The sequence below is a fragment of the Mauremys mutica genome, chromosome 2 (assembly GCF_020497125.1).
Source record: "Mauremys mutica isolate MM-2020 ecotype Southern chromosome 2, ASM2049712v1, whole genome shotgun sequence".
NCBI lineage: Eukaryota > Metazoa > Chordata > Testudines > Geoemydidae > Mauremys > Mauremys mutica.
In genome coordinates, this window is record NC_059073.1 from 191,746,345 (window position 1) to 191,764,045 (window position 17,701).

The following is a 17,701-nucleotide window of genomic DNA, read 5'->3' on the forward strand; positions in this document are numbered from 1 at the left end:
TTCAGAGGTTGATTTTAAAATTCCTCAATCCTGAATTTCAGGCAAAGAGCATATGGAATAACTTGCTTTGCCATAATGATGTTTGCCACAATTAATATTTTAGATTACCCTCTAACAGTGTAACAGGGATATGGGTCAACCCTCTTTCTGAAGCTGGAAAGATGAAGTCAGACAAAGTACCAATAGACGAGGCTCCTCCTATCTTTATTACTCTGCGATATTTTCCTTCTTGATTAAGAGAAAAAAGTTGCCCTTGTCTTCTTTTAAAAGGTGTGATGGGATCTACAAACCACACACTGGGCAACAAGGGATTAAGGAGCTGCTCAGCCAGCCCTACCCCACCACACCTGTGGGGCAGCAAGCCACGGGGGTGGCGTGGCGATCACCGTGGCATGCCTGCGGGAGGTCCACTGGTCCCGTGGCTTCGGCAGCGGGTATGCCGAAGGCATGGGACCGGCAGACTACCCGCAGAAACGCTGCCAAAGGTCGCCTGACTGCCATGCTTGGAGGGAAAGAGGACCTGCTTTTGATAGATTACGTAACATGAGCTAGATCACACAGCTTATCTGTGGCAGAACTGGGAATAGACCCAGATCTTCTGAGTACTAGTCTCATGTCTAGATTTTAATTGGTCTCACCCCCATCTCTGCTTTACCATAACTTCTCTTACAACTCCCATGAGCCCTGGGGCCTTCAGTGCGGAACTTAGTCAAATGCAGAAATTTTTTTTTTAAATGGATAAAAACCTAGCCTCACTGAAGTCACTGGCAAAGCACCTATTGACTTCAATGGGGGTAGGATTTCACTCTCCTCTTTAGTGAGTGCTACCTACCGGGAGGGAACACTTCAGGCAGGGAAAAGAAATTTCTACAATGGTGAATGACTGCTCTCCTGCTTCCTCTTCCGGCCTTATCAGCACAACAAGCAGATTTCCAACAGTGGAGGAGGCATTTTAAGGAGGTGGGACAGAGACATGAGCAGAAGAAACAATAGAACTTGTTCAAGAATTAACTTAGTCTGAGTAAATGAGCTGATTTGAAAGTTACTTTCCTAGGCAAACAAGCTTCCTACAAAGATTAATTTTCTTAACTCTCTTCTGCAACCCCAAAGGATATGAAATTTAAAAATCAGAGGAAGAAAAACTAGGCGATGCTGTCTTAAAAAAGCAACAAAGTAACCTCATTTTTATATTTTGTTTTCAAGCCTTTTCCTTCTATGGCCTCATTCCACTCTCGCTGTATATTATATTACTATCTGTTGTTCCTGGTATCATATTTATTAGGTATGACTGACTCCAGGGATTTGTTTAGTAGTGATTCCTCAGTTATAATAGTAATATCACTAGTTTTTATTGCTTCCATTACAGTGTTCAAGAATCACGGGTATATTTTTATCAGGCAAATGTGCTTTTTAAAAATTATTTTATTGTGTTTGTACCATATGTGTTTTCTATGTGTTTATTAAGCCCTGTCTTCCTGGCTGCCATGTCGCTGAAGCACCCTTGTAACAGGGAAATATGGGAATGATCGTTTTATGAAGTCAGGGGTTTCTTGTCAGTACGTATTTTAAATGAGATACTTACTTGCCAAGAAATTATTTTGTTGCATGAGCTCTTGTGCCTTCGCCTCCAATTTCTCCACAGATTCAAGATGCTGGAAGCGATCCAGTAACACACAGGAGGAGATATTTACCATGAGCTGTGCCAATAGGGTAATCTGCTCAGTCACTGAGTTATGGAGCATTTTCTCCATCATAGGCTCTGAGAAGAGTAAACACATTGGGAACTATTGGTTTCAAGGCAGAATATAGAAGTCAGAGCCATGCTTTCTTGTAAATGTATTGTAGAAACATAAAATTATTTCTAAAATATCATTTAAAAGGGGAGATTTTCAGAAGTGCCTAGGAAATTGAGGAGCACAAGTACAACGTTGTAGGACTATGCACTTAAATCCCATAGATGCATAAAGTCCCCTCCCCTAACTTTGCATTCCATTCCAGTGCAGTGAGAATGCTATGGATATCACAATTTTGGAAAGATTTCCTTGACTATGAGATAAAATAACAGTTAATTTTATGGGCCAGATTCACCCCTACTGGTACCAATTCCATTCCCTTGCTCTTGGGAGAGCAGATATACAGGAGAGTGACTCTACTCCTGGGAAACTGTTCTGGCTCTCCATCTCGGGAGAAGGTCAGATCTGAAATCCATACAGGACTTTATAAAAGGCATAAGGCAGGGGCTGCCCACACAAGGCCTGTCCTCCAATTTCTACTTGAGCCCAGTTCCAAATCCTGTCCTTGGTGCAACTGGGTATTCTTCATCTGGTACTTCTGTGAGGAGGATGGGTGAAAGGGATGTGTCTGCCTGAAAGCTTACTTGTACTCCCTTCTTAGACTACTCAGCAGAGAGAGGAAAGCCTGCTTTGATTCTGCAGCATTTTCTGCCACTATCTTATCTAACTTTTCTCCAAAGAGGAGAGATCCTGTAAACAAAGAGGAGCACAGGACTTGTTTGGAGGGAGCATCTACCTTCCAGGGGCAAAATCACATATGCTTCCTGGCTGTTGAGTTGGAAGTCATAGACCGGGCTGAGAATTGCATTGCCTCAAACTTCTCAGGATGGAAAAAAAACATTTGTTCCATTTATCCCAAGTCCTGCTCAGATTTGGAGCCTGAGCAATCTCTTCCTCCATAGAGGAAGAGGAGTCTGAGTCAGAAGATGAGTACCTTTTGGACTTTTTGGACTTTTTCTTCTCCGTTTAATTCTTCTGGGGCTTTTTTGGCCTTTCAGCATGCTTGGCAGGCATTACTACCCAGCTGTGGCCAGAGTGTAATCTTCTGCGACTTGCCTTGTGCAGAGTCTAGCGCTCTCTAGAAACTTCTCCATCTAAGTCTTCCCCTTCGGGGTCCCTCTCCTCCAGAGCAGGAAATGGGGTCTCATTATCAGCACTCCCTGATTCAAATTGGGAAGTACAGGCGCTGGACATGAGCGCTGCTACTCTTCCCAAGATGCACGAGACCCATTTCAAGATTGGGGGGGAGGGTGTGACAGCCCTGCTGAGGTCTAATCTGTGGTCCTGGGTCACTCCAGGACTTACTGCCTGGGTCATCTGGATGAAGCCTTCCTCCTCCTCAGAGCCTGCCCCTTTTCTGTTCTGGGTCTCCTACTTGGGTTTTCTTCGGTGGAGTCATGGCTATTTGTGGAGCTAGGGGCCCCAACATGCCTATCCCAGCTAGGGTCAGGTAACTGGGGGCAGGCTGGGCATAATTTGCCCTCTGTCAAGCCTGTGAAAACTCCCTCACCTATAGAGCACCTGTTGGACTTTGCCCAGTGTGTGCTCAGCTGCTCTGCCACGCCTGAAAGGGGACAGAGGAGCTCAGCAGGGAGCTACTGCAGGAGAGGTGCTGGGTGGCTGTAACCACAACACTGACCAAGCCCTGTAACAGGAAAGAGGCTTGGAACAAAGAAAAAGCTTGTTACTGCCCCAAAATGGTTAGAAAATCATAAAGGCAAAAAGAAAAGGTGGGAGCAAATGAACTATCACTTGACTGCTGCCATGGAAGCAGAAGATCTAGCAGCATGCAGGAGAAAGAGGTGTGGCCAGCACACACTGAGATGCAGCTGGGAACCACCTCCAGAAACTGCAGAGTGGATGGGATCGGCCCAGTTGTAATAGTATTGTGGGAGACGCTGGGCTGCAGAAATCCCGGTTTTGGAGGCCCTCCGAGCATTAGTGATGTTTGGATCTGGAACTTCACAGTTGGCCTCGCTCTAAAAATGAGCTTCCATCAAAACCAGGAGTGTGAACATCCTCAACCTTTGGAGGAGTTCAGATCTGCATATAATTTTTGTGGATTGTGCTAATCAGATTGGAGAGAATAATCACAACAATGGGTTTAGAGCATGGGGCAATTTTAACTCAAAACAATTCTTACTGCAATTGGATTTAACAGATTTATCAGAGGATGGAGATGGGTGGCAGGAGAGAGATCACTTGATCATTGCCTGTTAGGTTCACTCCCTCTGGGGCACCTGGTATTGGCCACTCTCGGTAGACAGATACTGGGCTAGATGGACCTTTGGTCTGACCCGGTACAGCCTCTCTTATGTTCTTATGGTCTTAGAAACTTGTGAGGAAAGTCTAACACACCCACAAAACTAGCTGATCTCCCAGTGAATAATTATTCACATTTGAGGAGTGAAAAATAGGTACTGGGAGGTCCAATGTGAGCTTCCAGCTTCTTAAAAGCTTTAAAAAAAACAAACATTTGAGTGTTTAATCCTTAAAAACATTAGGTGGTGAGTTGACTTGGTAAGAGTCATTAACTCATTAACATAAGATTGGGACTCAGTGCACCTGAGTGATGGTACAGCAGGCATTGCAATGGGAAGGCAGAGAAGCAGAAATGCACTAAACTGATCTGGATGGACGGCAGCGCTGTTAGTGAAGAAGGGATGAATAAAGATCAGGAAGAGAGGCAGTTGTAAGACGAGACAGTGAAACAGATGTACCAAGAATCAGAAGGCAAGCCAGTATCAGTGGAATGGATTTAGAAGGAACACAAGCAATGGAACAGGAGTGGGAATACCATACAAATATCTACTGTTTTACCCAACAGGAAGGCACAGAAGAAATATATATATAGTATTATTGGTTTTGTAGCCTCTTAGGGACTAGAATATTCCTAATACTAGTAACCTAGCACTAACAGGGTTAAGCATACATGTATGTCACCAGAGATTTTTCCCCTAGGTGATCTTTAGAAGACCTTATTTTGAATAATACATCAATTTTTAAAAATTTCTCTTACAACTTAATCATTTAAATATTTGAGCATGAGAAATATCAACTGACTTGCTACGTGCTTGGAATACTGCATAATTAAATGTTTCGGTAAGTAAAAGCAATATTTCACAAGCTGCATAATTTACATGGCACTAACACATCTAAATATATAAAAAGGTAAAATTCTTGGGGAAGTTTCAGAACTTATTAAATAAAATATCCTCGCCTGCATTTTCCTTCAAATAACTTAGTGATACTAAGACAGCAAACTTTGCACAGCTATTTCTGGTACTTACTTTCTGCTTAGTTACTTACCTTAGAGCCAGTCTTGTAAGGTCCTGAGTCAATTTTCACTGGACTTCACTGAAGGTGAAGGCATTTAGCGCCTCTGAGGAGGCACACGGAACCTTGCAGAATCAGGTACTTTTTCTGCACTTTCTGCTACAGAATCAAATGCCCAAGAAACACGATGGTCCTGATCCCAAGAGGTAATAAGCACTTGCAAGTAGAGCGGGTTGAGAATTTTTCAATGAAACTTTTGGGTGTCAGAGAATGCCGATTCATTGAAACAGTTTCTTGGGTACACATTGGAATTTCTGTTCTTAACCAGAATAGCCCAGTCATTAAGGCCCTCACCTGGATCAAGTCCCTGCTCCAAGCCAGTCAGATTTGAGCCTAGGTCTCCTACATGCAAGGTGAGTGCACTAACCGCCAGATTATACAATCTGCCTCCTCCTCTTTGACACAATGGATATTTTCCTATTTATTCAAAATGGATCAGCCCCAACAAGCAAAAGTGAAAGAATGACTCCAAATCAGGCAGAGCAGGCCCTTAAACCTGGGTTGTCCACATCCCAGATAAGTGCTCTGGCCATCAGGCTATTGACTATTTTGTGTGTCTCATGTTTTTACATGAAATATTTCAAAACATCTCATTTTCATTCCAATGTGGAATAGAAACAAATGTCAGACCCTCAATTTTTTTTGTGAAACAATCCTTTTTCTACACTCAGCACTACTTGCCACTCTCATTTGGAACAACAAAAGTTTTGGGTGTTCAGCTCTTGAAAGGATCAGTCCCATAAGGTGGGAAAGAACTGTATTCAAATTATTTATAAAATAAGGGAATTGCTCTTTTAAAGATATTAATCTTTATCTGTTAGTGAAATGGATGGATTTTACTTGTATGGACATGAGGCAAGATGCAGCAAAAGGAACAGCATTTCTTTACAAGATGTTTGAAACTAATATGAGATAATTGTAAAATGTACTTTTAGTTTTATCTAAGTAAGGCCAATGTGAATCATAACCAAGAGTTATTACTGCTAAATTTCAGTCAAACACAACATCGTGGGGATAATAAATCTTGTGTGTCCATCTGTAGATATACCTACCATACTCTTGCAGCTTTCCAATGAGATTCCCCACATCAATATTCAAGCGACTTTCAATGAAGTTCTTTATAAAACTGTTTTGGAGAGCTTCCTAAAGTAAGGAGAAATGATTTACAAGATAGCATCTGTGATATTCAGAGTTGCTGGGGGTTTTTTTATATACACACACACACACAGAGTCATTGATCTCCCTGCTCAGCCATAGATTTCCTCTGTGTGACCTTGGGTATGTCACTTAGTATCTGTGCCTGAGCTCCTCATCTGTAAAAGGCCTCATGGAAGTACGAGGAGAAATACACTGAAGATTCTGAGGCAATTAGATACTACATGGATGGGAACCAAGTAAGTGCCTATGACAGATTGATATATCATACCATAAATTTCCATCATCTTCATCATCTTGTTTTCTTTTGTTTCCATTATTAAACCAGCACTGAGATTATAGGCTTTTTTTAATTGGCTGTTTAAGATCAGTAAAGGGATAAAAAAAATAAAAAAAAATCTGTTCATGTTGTTTCAAACTCTCCCTGGGGAACTGCTGCCCTAATCAGAATTGAGAGTTACTGGGAAATGAACCGGCATTTGGTATCTTTCAGCCATTGCTCTCAATCAATGAAGCCAAAGGTGTGACCACCTTTTCAAACATACGACAAAGACCCAAAACTCATAACCTGATGTTAGGTAGATTCGTTAAGTGGAGAATATCGCTAACCTCTGCACATACCTTAACTAAGAGTAAAAAGATAAAATATTTTTTTAAGATGTCCACTGTAGAAAGCTTTCTATAAACTCAGCTTCAAGATTCAACATTTTAGATGTCAATAATTTATAGTATTAGTGAACTAACACAAGATTTGTATGTAGTGGAAGTAAATGTAGCTCTAAAATGGCACATACATTTCATAATGAGATGCAATTAAGATTAGGCTTTGGGTACCAAAGAACCACTGATTAAAACATCCACTCCTATAAACAAACCCAAGGTCAATGGTAGCTCAGGGCAGTCAGCGCCTTACAGGCTCTGGCCCTTAATGGGTTGTCAAAGACCAGCTCTTATAATATTATGAATTTGGCACTGACAGAATGCAGAATCATTAAGACAATGGTTTACTAATTAAAATCATCCAATGCTAGATGAAAGATGTTTCAAGTGCTATCTCCTGGGTCCAATGCAATCTCCCTTTCTGTACTTAGAAACATGGCAAGTTCCCAGTGGTATAGTACAGGATATCATTTATGTGAATGTCTCTAGCACAAACATTTCACATTCCAAACTTCAGCATCAAAGTCTGAATTCTAAACACCAGGAGAATTTGATAGATTCCTGTTTCTATGTCCTCCTGAATACTTATTTGTATTCAAATGATTTAGTGGAGACTCAAGTGAATAATTTCTCCTTTATCGCAAAGTACCTAGCCACTCTGCACACTCAAAACAGAATGTATATTGTGCACTATAAACCATAATTGCGTCACCAGGCTGGCAGAATCCTGCTAGTATATTTTCCTCACTTTTAGTCTTGGATACCTTTGTAAAAGTAATGGTTTCTAACAGACAACCCACACCAGTGGAGATCTGAATCATCAGACAGGGTAGTGTATAGTATTTTCTAATGTACTAAGGTAATACAATGGGAAGGATGAGAGACGGTATCTTAAAAGGTTATTATTTTTACTTACAGGCTATTTAATGGTACTAATCTGTCCCCCATCATGGTTTTATCTAAGCACCTCACAAATCTTTAGTGTATTTGTCCTCCCAATCCTCTTGTAAAATAGGGATAATAGCATTGCCCTATTTTACAGATGGGGACCTGAGGCACAGAGAGGCTAAGTGACTTGCCCCAGGTCATACAAACAGTCTCTGGCAGAGAGTAGGCTAGTGCCCGAACCACTGGGTCGGACTTCCTCTCCAATTCTGATCCCCTTGATTGAGTACAATAGCGCCTTATTTCATGGGTAACCTCATTGATTTCAGTGGGATTACTCGTGGAATAAAGTACTATTCAGCATGAACAAGAGCATCACTCTCTGGCCCCTTGCACTTAGCAGATACATGAAAGTATGCACATGCCTAAAATAAGTACCCATATAACCTTATTGTTGTATATCTTTTCCCTTCCTCACCCCTTGTTACTCCAACTCACTGAGTCACAGCTATACATTTAATGTAAATTAGCTAAGGCAGAGACCTCTCCTTTCACTTGTTCTGTAAAATACAACATTTTGGAGCATTGCATTACTAGCAGTTGTACAAACAATATTATCTGGAAAATACCATCTTCAGTTTCCATGTTCATTGTCTCAATTTCTACATCTCATTTGCTCGGTTTCCAAGAAAAAGGCATAACAATTAGCTCCACAAGGCCTTTCAGGGATCACAAATAACATTCCTTAATTGAATCTTAATTAACAATTCTATTGTTGATGCATGAGCATCAGTTTATTCTTCCACAGCTGAATGGCTCTGCAGATGGTGAAGAATAAAAAGTGCCAAAACGACATTTGACTAAAGAAAGAAGCTATGACTTGGAAACACACAGAAAGAACTGTTAACCAGGTGCCACGTTTATGCAGTCACTGCTATTGTTGCATTTTAAACTTCCTCCATTATCCCTGTGAGAACTGATTACACTGGGGGAGACAATTATGAGAATTAAGCAAGTTCAAGCTGTAAAGAGTATTTAAAAAATTGCCAATTGTCTTAGATTAGCATTTCTCAAACTGGGGTCCATGGACCCCTGGGGGGTCCCCGGGCCCTGCTGATCAACTCCTCCCCGTTCCCCCCTCAACTTCTCCCCCTCCCTCGCAGCACCTCCAGCACACCAGAGAACAGCTGTTTCCTAGCATGCAGGAGGCACTAGGAGGGAGGGGGAGAAGCGGGGACAGGGTGCACTTGGGAGAGGGGGCAGAATCATGTCTCGCTGATCAACTCTTCCCCCTCCCTCCCAGCAGGAGGCACTGGGAGAGAGGGGGAGGAGCGGGGATGGAACGTGCTCAGGGGAGGAGTCGGGAAGAGGCAGGGGTGGAGTGGGGGCAGGTCCTGGGGTTGAGAAGGGGACTGAAAAATTTTAAATCAAAATGGGGGTCCTCGGGTTGCTAAAGTTTGAGAACCACTTAGATAAATGACTGTTCACCATCGTACTATTCATTGTATTTCCAATATCACACGGTAATACCGCAGAGAGCGAGGTAAATACATATTTTAGTTGCTTTAAAATTGAAAAGATTTTCAGGACCACCCCATTGTAGGTCTATAATCTAAAATTCAGCAGGACCTGCTGTTGCAGACATACTGTCTTCAAGTGCCACTCATAAGAAAAACTCATGTCTGTGCTGACTGTACCATCACCACTATTCTGCAGAATTTCTGGTAATTCCTACACCTCAGAGCCAGGACCTTTGTAAAGGCTGATCCAGAATTCCATTTCCTATAGTGATCTAGTATTTCTAGAATTACCACTTCTTTACAGGCTACTTTAATTCTTCAATTATTTGTCTCTGTGGCTAGTATTGGAAAGTAGGAAGTCATCCACAATTCACCAACCTGGAGCTGATTGACCATGAGGAAGTTTTCACTGCTCTCAAAAACCCCAGACATCCTCAGCCATGCCTCAGAATAAATCTTCAGGTTGTCCACAAAACCAAATGTGTGATTAGCCTAAAGGGAGAAATGAAGCCAAGTGAAATGAAAACTGCACACAGTAATTCCTGTGGAAACAGGAGCAACTAGGGTGGTTCAGATCTCCTGAAACTCCTGTGAACGTCAACTTTAATTGTCAGAAGTAAATGCATTGTGTTTCCTTTTATCTTCAAAAGAAATCAAAAATGATTTTTTTTGTTATTCAAAGACTAACAGATCAAAGAAAAGGCTTCCTGCTGTGTTCATGTTTCCCACATGAAGAGTAATAATACACAATTTATTTTTATATAGTGCCTTTCATAGAAGGTACCACAAAATGCTTTAGTGAGAGAGCCAGTCAAAAAATAAAAGAGGTTCAAATTAAAGCCTCTTTCTCAATCACATCACCACCTATCTGGGAGGAAGAAGTGGAATATCTGGATGCAACATACAGCTCCTACAACCCTGAGGACAATTTTGGTGCTGATTGAGTCAGGGAGATCTAGCAAGGTCCAGTAAGGAAGAAAGCAGACTTAGGGATCTTCTCATTTGACTGTAAGGGGGAGCAGTCAATTCCTTTCCTTCTGCCCTCACCCAAGCATGGGCTCTGAATGACAGAAGAGTGAATAATGCACATTCTAGTATGAATTTTTAGAAAGTCGGTGGTAAAAACTGATAAACATTCAGTTTTCACAAACATGGATGGTTTCTCCAAATACAAATGAGTCATGAATAACATGACTTCATAATCACAATGACTCAATCTCAGTGATTTTATTCACAAAAGGATCAGCAAATCAATTAACTTTTCCCATTTAGTCAGATCTAGGAGTGACTGGGCTGAGCTTTGCACATGACCCAGTCAACAAAAAGGTTCAGTGTGTTCCACTATCACTCAGGGTGTCTGCAGCTGGGTTTGAATTCATGTACCAATGTCACTTGGGGATACCAAAGAAGGGACCTGATAAGATGAGCAAATTAATCACAAACTAGGAAAGAATTTTAGCATTGAAATTCCCCGAAAAATTATTCAGAAAGCCTGTTTCAGTAATGTTGAATTGGTATAATATTAAATGTAATATTTAAATTAAATATTTAAGTCAAAATGAAGCATGCTAATATTATTGAAATGAAGCATTACAGCATTGAAACAAAATGAGAAAGTTAAACAATTCATTTGGACTTTTTCCTGACAAAATGTCATCTAAATGTACATGTTGGTGCAAAATGTTTTAATTTTCACTAAATTGCACTTTCCCTCAGAAAATTACTTAATGAAAATTTTTTGACCACCTAGAAAGTTGTATAAATAATAGGTTCAAGAAATGATTTTTTTGTGACAACTGAGGTATTAATGTGTTTTAGGGAATAACAGATGAACAATTCATAGAGCCTGATACTGACAGAGAGAGCAAAGCTGAATTTGATGATTATGTGATTGCAAATAGCAAAACAGATACAGGAAATTGATATGAGTTATAATATATGAGTACACCACTGATCAAAGTCTTAATGTTATATCAATATACATACATCTGTAAAATAATTATTTCTCCAGATTTGATTGAACTATGATAAGCTCTTCACTAAGCTACTGCTTTAAGCTCATTCTGGAAATACAGATAAGTATTATTTGAAGTATTACATTCTATGGCCATTTCAGTCCTAATGCTTACAAGGGATAATTATTATCATGATAAAGGTAGATTATACAAAGGGATTATTAGAAAAGGGTTATGTGTGTCTGTGTGCGTGCGCGCATGTGTGGAGAGAGACCTTCTGAGTTGCAAGCTGATTCTTGAACAAATGCCAAAATGAAAAGGATCAGTATTATTAGAGATAACACTTCTGAAAGATAATTTAAACCTGATTAAAATTTACACTGCCATTTTTTTTGGCAGGGGTGGGGGAGGGGTGAGACACCATGGTCTGCAGCATCATTTTTTCTAGTAAAATATACCGCCCCACCATCTCTGATGGCTATTGAACATTAGGATTTATTCCAAGCCAATAAAATTATGCCCCTTTCCCTGCCCCACCCTTACCCACATGTAAGTGTTTGTTCATGTTTGGTTTTGGCAATTAAACTTCCATTGGTTCTGTTAAAAAAAACCCAAACAGATATTTACATATAACATGCAAACACTGGCAATGGATAATACAGCTGATTAACGCAACTTTCAGAATATTCCTGTATCTGCACTACATCAATCAAATGTTTATGCACAATTTCTCATTAGGGAAAATCACTAGTATTTCAAAGTACCTTAAGTATAGTATTTTGGTCAAGCTAACAAACCTGATTAAATAATAAGGAAATAAAGGTTAGCATAACAAACAGATTGGAAAATAAAAACAACTGAAAGAACATATTCCGTCTGAAATCACTGCTGTGGGGCCAAATCTTGTGTCCCCATACTTAATCACTAGACTATGTTTCCTCTCAACTATCTTTAAACATCTGTCTTATTTTCCCTTGCCTAACAGATTAAGAAAATCTACAGCTCAAGGTTAGAGAATGCTGTGATATCAATTTTGCTTAAGTTAATATTGTAGCTGTCATAGCTGTTTTTAGGAATTAGACCGCTTCATTATGCGCTAATGAGGGCGGTAGGTAGCCATGCACAGCATTCCCCAGCAAACAGGGCTTCTGCGCTGAGCTGCAAATTAGAATTGGGGGTAGATTTATTCTAATACTTCCTGTCAAAAGTGCAGAACTTTGGCACAGTCCAGCAGCATTTAAGTGTCTTCTACAAAGTTACATTCAGACAAAGTCTGGAAGTATATCTATAGGAGATACATGCCTAACCAGCAAAAAAACGTGGAAAAGATCACTGGTGACCCATTCCCCAAACCAGCTGTGCAGGAGGTGCTAGGATGGCCACTGGCAGCCAACTACATTTCCCTCTGGCAATGTTAAGGCTTCAGAGAGGGGATGCTGGTGGCCCGTATGGGAATAAGATCTCCTGGTAGGGACAATAAGGGCTTCATTACAAGTAGGAAAGTGAGTAGAGAGGGATGCCTATCACTGGGACATACGTAGCTTAATCAACCCTGAAGGTTCAGGTTCAATTCAGAATAAAATAAGGGTTAAAGTTTGGGCATATTCTAAATTTTTAAGTCCCAGTTCACCATTTTCTACTTAAAAACTAACAGAGAAAGTGTATAGTCCGTTAAGAACTGCACGGCTGGTGTGTGGTTACTGTGCCTTTAAGACCTGGAAAACTGTGAAGGAAGAGTTCAGTGGAGAGTCTCCTCAGTGGTCAGCAGATGTATTTGAAGAATGAAGACAGGCAGCGCTACCAGCCCCACATATAATGCAGCTATTATTAATGCTGCCTGATAATTCCCTTTATAAGGCATTGTTTAAAGGTCCATATAACTTTGCCGAACTTTAATCACTTAGGCTGAAATTTTGTATGTCAAGTGCCTGCCTGGGGCTGATTTTTTTTTTGGAAAACATCAGCCAAAAGGGTTCAGCTATTTCTTAGAAAAAGGTTGGACAAAATTTTCTCTGTGTTAAAAAAAAAATGTTAACCTTTTCTTTAAAAAGCTCAATGGCCTCCACGTGCCTTGGAGCAAGGACATGAAATTGGACAGGGGCTGGACTTTGTGTCCGGGTTGTGCCTTTTACTGTCCCTGGAAAATGTTGCCAAGTTAAATCACTTTGAAACAAAACAGTTTGCACAAGCTCGGTAAAGCCTTGCTAGAGCTTCACAGCTCCCTGACAAATCCCATCTTAAACTGAGCACACTCCATCCCAGGACTGCAGGAGGCTGAGAACGCGATGTGTGCTGGACAGCACCTTTGGCTAAGGTTGGAGACTTGAATGCCACCAAAAGTCCTCTCTGGTATTGCCTTCAGACTCGTCCTTTTATAAACCTCCTAGTTTTGTGAATAAGGTAAAGCTAGAAACATCCTTTTGAGGTTATTTGTCAGCCTGTTAAAACATTTCATTGTAATATAATTTTTCATTATGAAGGGAGTTGAAACAAATGGGGTTTTTTTCAAAGCCAAACTTCATGAGACAACCCGATTAAAGTTGTAGAATAAGAACCTCTTTATCTTGTTATGAAGCCTTGATATTTATAAAGAAAGGCTTTGCCTTTCCTATGAAGGATTGGTGAGCAAAGCGGCAGGAATCCAAAACCAGGATGAGTTTGTCAGACTCGTTTTCTTACTTTTACTTCTGAATTGTTTTGATGTATTGTTACATACATTCTGTTTTAATCAGAAAAAATCAGAAAAAAAAACTTTCAATGACTATAAACTTCTTCAATATAACATCTCTTTCTTGAAACTATCATCCTAAATGGAGATGCAAGAATATGGCAAGAAAAACACATTGCCTCTGATGAGCCAATCAAGAATCAGAGATGCACGCTTTCTGATTGGCTCAGAATTGAACAAAAATTTTTATTGAACTTAGCTGATGTCAATCGGCATGCAGTCATTTATTGTGTGTGTGAACTTGACTGGTCGATATTGATTTAGACCTCAGGATTGTTTATTTATCGTAGGTAGAAAGCAAATTTAATGACTTATTGAAAGAATGGTTTTCAGTAATCTTGAGATGAGCTATTCCACTTTATGAAACAAAAACATGAAAATTATCTGGAAATGCAAACAGACTTGAATGCCACCCTTCTTTGTAGCATGTACCTCGCTACTCCCAGGGAATAGTAGTTGAATGGGTATGATCCTGCAGTCCATGTTAGGGGAAAACTTGCACCTCTACTTCAATGGCAGTTTTGCCTAAGTAAAGGGTGCAGGTTTGGACTCAATACCAATATTCAGGATATTTGTTGATAATAATTTAGTTTGCCTTAATTTCCATAGGGTATGATAATTAATAAGACTGTGCAACAGAAAGAGTAAAGATGGATTTGATGGAGGCACCTACCTGCTAGATCCATGTATACAAATAAACAGATAATTTATCATTGATAATTTGGTGAGTCTAGCATTTATTTTTATAAGACAGCTTAAATGAGCTGATGGAACTGTCTGAGGTCCAAGCATATTAATAGATTTATTGGGCTATAATATCTAATAGAATCTGTGTAGTTTCAGAAGATGAAAAAAAAACCAAAGTAAAATTGTCTCATTTAAGATAACTTGGCAATCTCAGTGCTGTTACTGAGTAGACTTGGTTTCACTTAAGATCTAGAATAGGATTCAACATGTGCTGAAAGATTTATCTGTCTTATCATGGATCCTATTAAGATAGTGGCTGTGGCATACTAATTGGCAAAATAACGTGGAAATCTCTACAACGCATTATTCTTGGTGTCACTGTAATGCAGAATGCAATTTTGCACACAGAGTTTTATCACCACTTAGAGTTCACCTCTGTAAAAATCAAAAGAGCATCTTTTTTTTAAATCAGCCTAAAGTTTTAAAATGAATTATATTCAACTCAGCAGATCAAGGGATATAGCCTGTCACCCAAACTAAGTTCTTCATTTTAATTGTAAACTAAGAAACCACCAAAGTCTTATTTTTGATTCACAAAGGGGTATTGTGAAGTTAACGAGTAGTTCTAACGTTTATCATTTCACTGTACAAATACACAACTAACAGATGGCGCTTCATGCAGCCTTTCCTGTGAGCACCTGTGCAAAAGGAGGGGGAAGTGGAGCAGAAGTTAACCCTTACTCACCGAGGACTTACGTAGAGCCCCTGCACTCTGACACAGAAGGGCTCACTATAGCACTTTTAACATGGTTTTCCTGGCTCACTTGAACAGGGACTGCAAAACTTAGGGCCCAGTTCTCCTCATTGACACTGATGCAAACTCACTGAAGTAAATGGAGTAAATTGAAACACAAATGCTACTGTTATTTTGTATGTGCAGTGGGAGCAGGATGAATATCTGGGGGAAAATAACCCTGCCAGTTTTCTTAAAGGAAACACTTCCCATTGTTTCTACCATCCATATAAGTACAGACATTTGATTTATTCATTTCCTTACCTACTCACCTTTTCTATAACCATGTTAAACTTTTCGTTGTTGGGGGTGTACAGTATCTTCCCATGTAACAGGGGCTTCAGGAAGGTCCACACCAAAGCCCCATTAGGTGACTGTAAAATTTCCTGATAAAGCTGCAAGCAAAATGGAGCTGTGGAAAAAAAGAGAAAGAGACCATATTTAAGAGATGGTGCAAGTGGATGATTTATTCAGCAACATAATGTCTATGACTTTAACTTAGGGCTTGGCCTCTGTGAGATGCTGAAAATCCTCAGTTCTCACTGAACCATTACTACAGCTCATTTGGAGAGATATAGTTCATTCACCAAGTGCTTGAACCTATGAGGAGCTGGGGATCCACAACTCCCACTTAAGCTGAGAACAATCAGCTCCCAAAGAGATCAGAATCTTAGGGCATGTCTACACTACAGCCCTACGTTAACCTATGTTACATCAACTTACAGCCACTGCAGTAATTACACACTACCCTCCTTCTGTCGGTGGTGTGCGTCCTTTCCAGGAACACATGGAGCCATGAAATTGACAAGATAGCCAACAGCCAATATAAATAATGCAGTGTCTACAGACATTGTGTCACCCTAACTACACTGACATAAGTCCTACACCTCTCATGGAGGTGGAGTTACTATGTTGGTGTAGAAGAGCACTTACATTGGCGGGAGGAAGGCTGTATTGTGTACACTCACTTAATCAGGTTGTTGTAAGATGGTGCAAGTGGAAGATTTATTCAGCAACTTAATTGCGTAGTGCAGACCAGGTCTTAGTGAAAACACTGGATAAACTGCACCTGTCCTAAAAGTTGTATTGGTGTATTACAGTTCTGGAGTCAAAGTACACAGGCAAAACACACACAAAATAAATGCAGAGGGAAGAGTCACTGCTATAAATTCTCATACAGATCAAAAGTTCTTTAAAGTATAAGAGAATAGCATTACCAATTATAGACCATTGAGGGATTTATAATAGTCTGATAATTATTTCCATACTCAAGAGAAGGCAAGCATAGTTCTAATCAGCAGCTATACACCTTCTTACTTTCTGAACTTTCTTAGGCCATTCAATGAAGACTGTCTTTTCTATTTGACAAGACAGCTTTTGGGTGACAGTGAAATGTCTACAGGCCTCTTCATCAAGAAAGGTAGCATAGCTTATTTCAGAAAGCTGCAGATAGATGCAAATGTGTAACTTAACTGTATGATGTTTAATTCATTTTTTAATCTATCTATATTTCAGCTGCTTAGCTGAAAAATCCATTCCCCTAATCCAGGCAAAATTTGGTAGTCAAGCATGTTAAGATGGATATGTATCCTTAACCTCATTGCAAGCTGTGGTCCTGATGCTGCAAGCAGCAACGTGTGGACAAGGGTCCCCATTGAAATCAAGGAACTCCTTTTTGCAGGATCAGGTCTAAATTTCTATGCTTAGTTTACTCTGGGTATTTTTTGTTACTAGTAGATTTAGAAATATTTAGTAATGTCATAGTAATTTTCATCTTCGGTGTACTTTACTATAGAAACATTAAGTAATGTCACTAGTAGCACTGAGTAAGTAATTGATTTTTTTAGTTTGGTGACAAACCAAAAAATTCTAAAAAATCATTCTAACCAAAACTAAGTTTTTGTTTTTTCTCCCCAAAGCAACAAAAAATCATTTTGAAATGTTGATTTGTCAAAACAAATCATTTCAACATTTCCCAAGAAATGCAAGGTTTTTCAGCTGAAACTATTTGCTGTATTTGACCTGAATTCACAAATAGTTTCAGTACCTGCCAAAAAATTGTAACAAAAATTTCACCCAGCTCTAGTTACACCACCTCTATGAGGGAGACGAGTATTATTATTTACATTTTACAAAGGGGGACTGAATTAGAAGTGTCAAAATCAAGGAGTGAGTGTCAGAGCCAGGAT

The 17,701-nt window shown here is 39.9% G+C and overlaps 1 protein-coding gene across 1 annotated transcript in view; it reads right to left on the reverse strand.

Annotated features, from left to right (window-relative positions):
• Positions 1-17,701, reverse strand: part of ABCA13 (ATP binding cassette subfamily A member 13) — a 282,083-nt gene that overhangs the window by 170,145 nt on the left and 94,237 nt on the right. The window contains exons 27-30 of the mRNA XM_045007417.1: positions 15,785-15,924; positions 9,728-9,841; positions 6,182-6,272; positions 1,583-1,759 (exon numbers count right to left, since the gene is read on the reverse strand). Of these exons, the coding sequence (XP_044863352.1) occupies positions 1,583-1,759; positions 6,182-6,272; positions 9,728-9,841; positions 15,785-15,924 (522 nt within the window). The remainder of the gene's footprint in view (positions 1-1,582; positions 1,760-6,181; positions 6,273-9,727; positions 9,842-15,784; positions 15,925-17,701) is intronic.